Source organism: Tupaia chinensis, unplaced genomic scaffold (assembly GCF_000334495.1).
Source record: "Tupaia chinensis unplaced genomic scaffold, TupChi_1.0 Scaffold000115_1, whole genome shotgun sequence".
NCBI classification, from domain to species: domain Eukaryota; kingdom Metazoa; phylum Chordata; class Mammalia; order Scandentia; family Tupaiidae; genus Tupaia; species Tupaia belangeri.
Window position 1 is genome coordinate 2,074,983 of NW_006159579.1, and position 5,621 is coordinate 2,080,603.

A 5,621-nucleotide genomic window follows, 5' to 3' on the forward strand; every position below is an offset into this window, starting at 1 on the left:
GGCTTCTTAGGGGGCCAGCAGGTGGTGTGGCGGTTAAGGTGTTGGACTCCCATATGGCCTTGGTTCAAGCCCTGCACCTGGAAGCTTGAAAATCACGCCAGGTGCATGTGTGTGCATGACCAAATCCCAAGAAAAGACTGAAGAGAAGGAGTTGTGGTGTGGCCATCCTTCCTTGGGGGTGACTCTTCACTTTCCCTCTCTTCCTCTGTTTCCAGTGAGTGCACGACTTCTTGGAAAACTAATAATGACTCTCAAAGGTACGTGTAGTAGCTTTAGAAAAAGGGCACTACCTGGCTTGCTGCAGTGTTTTATTTACCATTAGGTCTTTAAAGAGGTTTTCTATCGCTACTTGCACCAATAAAAGAAAAGGAGACTTAATACTACTTTTTTGTGTGTGAGAGATTTTTGCTATAAGGTGTGCGTGCTCACCAGAAAGCCAGAAAGCAAGAAATCACCCCCAGCAGGGATGGCCACTCCATAATTTCTTCTTCTCCAGTCACCTCTCAGAATTCTGGGCATGCACACACACCGGGAGTGAGTTGTAAGCCACCAGACCTGGAACTCTGCTACATGGGAGTCCAGCAATGTAACCATTACGCCATCTATTGGTCCTGACTTAGTACTTCTTAAGGCAGATCTCATCTGTCCTAATGCGGTAAAAATTATTTATTCCTGATTTGGAAGCGGAGTCTCTGCTAGGGGTCAATTGGAAGCTACAGAGAGAGGGATGGTAAATCTTCAGTGACTCTGACCTTGTCCAGTACCAGTCCTTGAAAGATTGCATGGGACATGTTCTATTTTCCTCAGTTATTTCTAATTTAGAAAAAAGGCACTACACCTGGCTTGCTGCAGTGTTTAATTTACCGTTAGGTCTTTAAAGAGGTTTTCTATAGCTACTTGCATGATCTCCCCCTTTTAAATGCATATCTTCTAGCTCGTGTTTTTATTTTTCACTTTTAAATGGAAACTAGAAAATGGCAGCCATAACAAAGTTATTAAAGCTAATCCATGCTCCAGCCAGGAAGATAAGAGGACAAACTGTCCCTTGTTCACACTATATAACTTTTCCTGAGCCCCAGGTAAGATATTCTAAACCAGCTTTATAAATCAAACTTGACTCCCATAACCACAGTATATGCATCTATATACCAAGTATACCGTCGTATCTTCACTCAATAAACAATTGTTTCATGATATCTAATATGTATAAGGTAATTTTGGCACTGAGGTACTATCAATAAACAAGATAGATCAAATCCTTGTCATCTTAAATAGTCTAGCTGGCAAGAGACACAATAAACAGACAAGATTTTTTTTTTTTTAGGAAGCACTAAAAGCTAGCAAGAAAAATAAAGAAGGGTAAAAGAACAGAGAGAGAGTAGAGCTACTTTAGATAGGATAATGGATATATCAAAATAGTATGCAGGCAGAAGATATCATAAAAAGATATAAAATAGCCAAGTTAGGGTGAAGAAATCATGTATGCTTTTTTTTTAAAAGAATTATTTAACTTTATTTATTTATTTATTTATTTTTATTTTTAATTTGACCAGAAAGGGACAGAGCAAGAGTGAGCGAGCAAGAGAGAGAAAGTGAGAAAGCAAGCCGCCAAGTCTAGGGGACTTAAACTATGGTCAGTCATGTGGGAGTCCAGTGCCCTTACCCACCACGTCATCTGCTGGCCCTTCATGCAGGCTTTTATTATTGTTTTAAAACTTCCATAAAAAGGTTGGCAGGTGGTGTGTGGTTGAGGCGGTGGACTCTCATAAGCCCTGGACTTGGCAGCTTGCTTTCTTTCTCCCTGTCTCTCTCTAGTTAAATTAAAAAATAAGAAAAATAATAAAATAATTCTTTAAAAACACAACAAAATCTTTCTATAAGAAACATGAATTTGCGTAACTTAGGAATGTAGCATTGTACTAGCAGATGAGAAAAATCAAGTCATTTGCTCTATCCTCTCACCCCGCAAGAGATAGTTTGAACTTTTTTCTTTAAGTCAGGGTTTTTCTCATTCCTTAGTGATTTACAATTAAAGTTGGAACCATATAACTAAATTAACTCCAAGTGAGAATGGGAATTTAGAAAATATCTGAACTATCTTAGTCCAAATTGCTTAAGCGAGAAAAAAATGAGAGGATTAGTTATGTGGTCCCTAAGCAACCAGAAACATGAAAGTTAGGCTTATACAACACTGCTTTATAAACATTTTTCAGCCATCCCACTGTATCTTATTTCCCCTTCAAAATTTCTTCTTATAGACAATATACTGTTGTTATTAAATCTATACTGATTAAATTTTAAAAATACCACACTGCAAAACAGAATTCAGACACTTAGCATAGACAAAGGTAAAAGAGCAGAGCTGAATATCTGCAACAGAGACCATATAACCCGCAAAACACAAAATATTCACTATGTGGTCTTTTACAGAAAAAAAATTGTTGACTACGGTACTAACTCAAGTTTCAACTTCTTTCTTAGATGTTTCTAGGTCCCTAAGACATCTTATTTACTTCTATATGTCAGTATATTACTCTGTATGAATAATATTTGTGGATTTGATATTAAGAGGAGAGACTAGGACTTATATATCTGTACACTCCAGTTGCCTATCAAAGTATCTACCACACAATGCCCAATAGATAGAAACTGAGTAAATCAAAGAAAACAAACCTGCATGCTGCACATTTTGATTTGCTTGCAGCTGTGGGGCTCCTGAATTCCCAGGGGTGGTTGCTGTGGTGGAAGGCACCTGACCTTGCATAAAGTTCGGATTGGCCTGTCCTGCTGAGAAGCCAGGTGGGAGGCGTTTAGGCATTCCTTAATAGAAAACAATGAGTAAGGCAGTTACCTAGCAAATTTATGCTCTTGCTTAGATATGGAATGAATAAGGAAGGATGAGCTGCATGAAGTCTTCACTGGCTTAGCTCTCTGTCACACTGGTAGGATCTTTAATAATAAGGTTGGGAAAGATGGTTAAAAAAATCAACACAATCTCTTACATGAGCATTGTCAAAATGAAAAAGAAATACTAAAAAATTTACACTTAGAACATGCCAAGGAAAAGATGGCAATCTGCTCCCTAAATGTGATCTGAGGCCATGCCACAGCAAGGTTTGAGGGCTTACTTTTCTCTGTTATACAATGGATCCCAAAACTTTACATACTTTAACACAGGCACCAAAGGAATATACTAAATTCTCTCATATTCAAACAAATTGATATGAAATACTATTAAACAAAGAGTTGGGTCCTGATATTAAAAACAGATGATATTTTTTTCCTGAGGGAAATGATGACAACCTCCTTTGCAGAAAATTTCTCCCAAAATTGTGCCTGTCTCTATGGAAGAGACAGGAGATTAGAAACAGTTCATAGGTACTTCAAAGTGAGGCTACATTAAATTTATCATTACGCCTTCTCCTTATAACGTTTACTGTGATTCTGACAGTTGTGATAACAAAAGCCATGCTCTAGTGGAATCTTACACAAGTATTACTTCCTTTTAGGAAGGCCTAATTTCAGAAAACAAATTTGTGATAGGAAGAATCTCAGAACCCACTCATTGTTTATGACACAGGCCTTGATGTGGCCAGATCACCTAGGTGAGCATATCATCTGCTCTATAAAGCATCAAGACCTAAGCTCACTTAAAAATGTCTTGTGTTAGTCCATTTATCTTTTTAAGGGCCAAATTTTCAGTGCCCTGAAAAACTCTTTGTAGACAAATATGCATTTGTCCTTTCTTTAGCAGTGACAAGTCCCATTTGCATGCTTCCTGTTGTAATGAAATCAGTAATCACATTTGCAGGAGGGACTACCCAGCTTCCACTGATCCAGGCTAAATGCTCAGAACAGTGAAGTTTGGAGCTGTAACATTCTTGCATTTTCTAAAAACTTCTTAGGAATCAAATGTTAGAGCCTGCATGTCAGCAAAATTAATTACAAGAGAGTGAAAAGACTGATGAGCAACTTAATTTCACCAGAAACCATGGGAACATGCCTTTGCTATGTTGCACTGAAGATGCAAGGGTTTTTTTCTGGGTAGGCAATGGGTGTCTTTTGGTGGGGGATATGTTTATCAGATGATAGTATTACTGACACTCTCTATACCTTACTGAAAAGCTCCAAGCACATTCATGTGCACTAGATAAATGATTAATAAGAATAAATAATAAACATGGAGATGGATAAGTTTTACTGTAATCGTTTTACCTCTCACACATTAAGCTCCATTGCTTTTTCTTCATACAAGAGGCACCTTACAAAATAAATAAATAAATCTCCTTTAGGTATAACTAGTGGAATTCCCTCTCTAAGGAGCAGGCATTGAAGCATTATAAAACTATAAAAGTCAATGATTTCTGAACTTATTCCCCTTTAATACTTTAATCAAACTTAACAAATACCATGCTTACTATTTTAATAACTAGGACTATCAAAATTAATAACTATGAGGGCCTTTTCCCACAATAAGACCCTGTACTTATTGCTTCATTTTTGCTCTATTGCATAATCTTAACTTTTTCAACAGTTGAGAAGTTTAAGTTGTTAATAAAATGCATGTTTCTTCCAGACATTTTAATTTACTAGTATAAGATCAAACAAAAATAATCTGAAAAACAAAATGAACATCTCTATATTGAATTTTACCTGCATTTTTGTCCAGAGAGCTATCTTAAATTTTACCAGTAAGATGCTGCATAATGTATCAAGTTAATAATGTATCAAGTTAACTAAATTATATCAAATGTCACTGCCACATCCACAAAATCAAATAATTACATCCTTATTTCACTCCCTCTATTAACTTTAAAAACTGAAGTTCTACTAAGAGCTATCTCTAATAAATTTACCAACACAAATAGCTTCAGTGTTCCTCACCTCCTAGGCCTGGATGTAAACTCTGTGGCCCCTGGTTTGGTGGTTGCTGCTGCATCACCATGAAGTTAGGTGGCACATTTCCCTGTTGAACCATAGGATTCCGACCCGGAGAGCTGACGGGCTGCTGAAATCCCTGGGGAAGTGGGTTATTCTGAGGTGGCCTTGGTCCCATCTGCTGCTGAGTTTGGTTAACCGTTGGGGAAGATGCAGGGGATCCCTGCTGGAAGGAGGAGGGTGAGGAGGCAGGAGACTTGTTGGTGAGGTGGGGCTGCTGCAGGGGAGTTGGGACCCTGGAGGGCCCTCCCTGCAAGCTCTTCATCTGAGGAGCTGTGAACTGGCCTGGGTTGCTCATCTGAGGAAAGTTTGTATGGGTCTGTGAGGCTTGCTGGCTGCCAAAGGGGTATGGAGGGGGAGGGTGGGAAGGTGTCTGTACCGTGGCTAAGGATGGTCTTGCCTGAAGTTGCTGTTGCATTGGGCCAGGCAAGGGGGCCTTCTTCCACCCTTGGTTTGCAGTCATTGTGCCCAGAGAACCCTGGGCTGGAGGAGGCTGAAGGGCTCCAGAAGGCAGCTGGTTCCAGCCTGGAGGAACAGGCACCTGAGTTGGGGCAGTAAACTGGGTTCGAATTCCCTGTGGCTGTTGCTGCTGATGTTGCTGTGGGGGTCTTGCCTGCAACTGCTGCTGCTGCTGTTGCTGCTGCTGCTGCTGCCGCTGGTTGTTTTTGTGGTTGTGGCTGGCG

The 5,621-nt window shown here is 39.5% G+C and overlaps 1 protein-coding gene across 2 annotated transcripts in view; it reads right to left on the bottom strand.

Moving 5' to 3' along the window:
* NCOA6 (nuclear receptor coactivator 6) overlaps positions 1-5,621 on the bottom strand; it is a 77,644-nt gene that overhangs the window by 43,664 nt on the left and 28,359 nt on the right. For both annotated transcript variants that reach the window (XM_006144036.3, XM_006144035.3), the window contains exons 6-7: positions 4,885-5,596; positions 2,674-2,820 (exon numbers count right to left, since the gene is read on the bottom strand). In XM_006144036.3, coding sequence (XP_006144098.1) covers positions 2,674-2,820; positions 4,885-5,596 — 859 coding nt within the window. The remainder of the gene's footprint in view (positions 1-2,673; positions 2,821-4,884; positions 5,597-5,621) is intronic.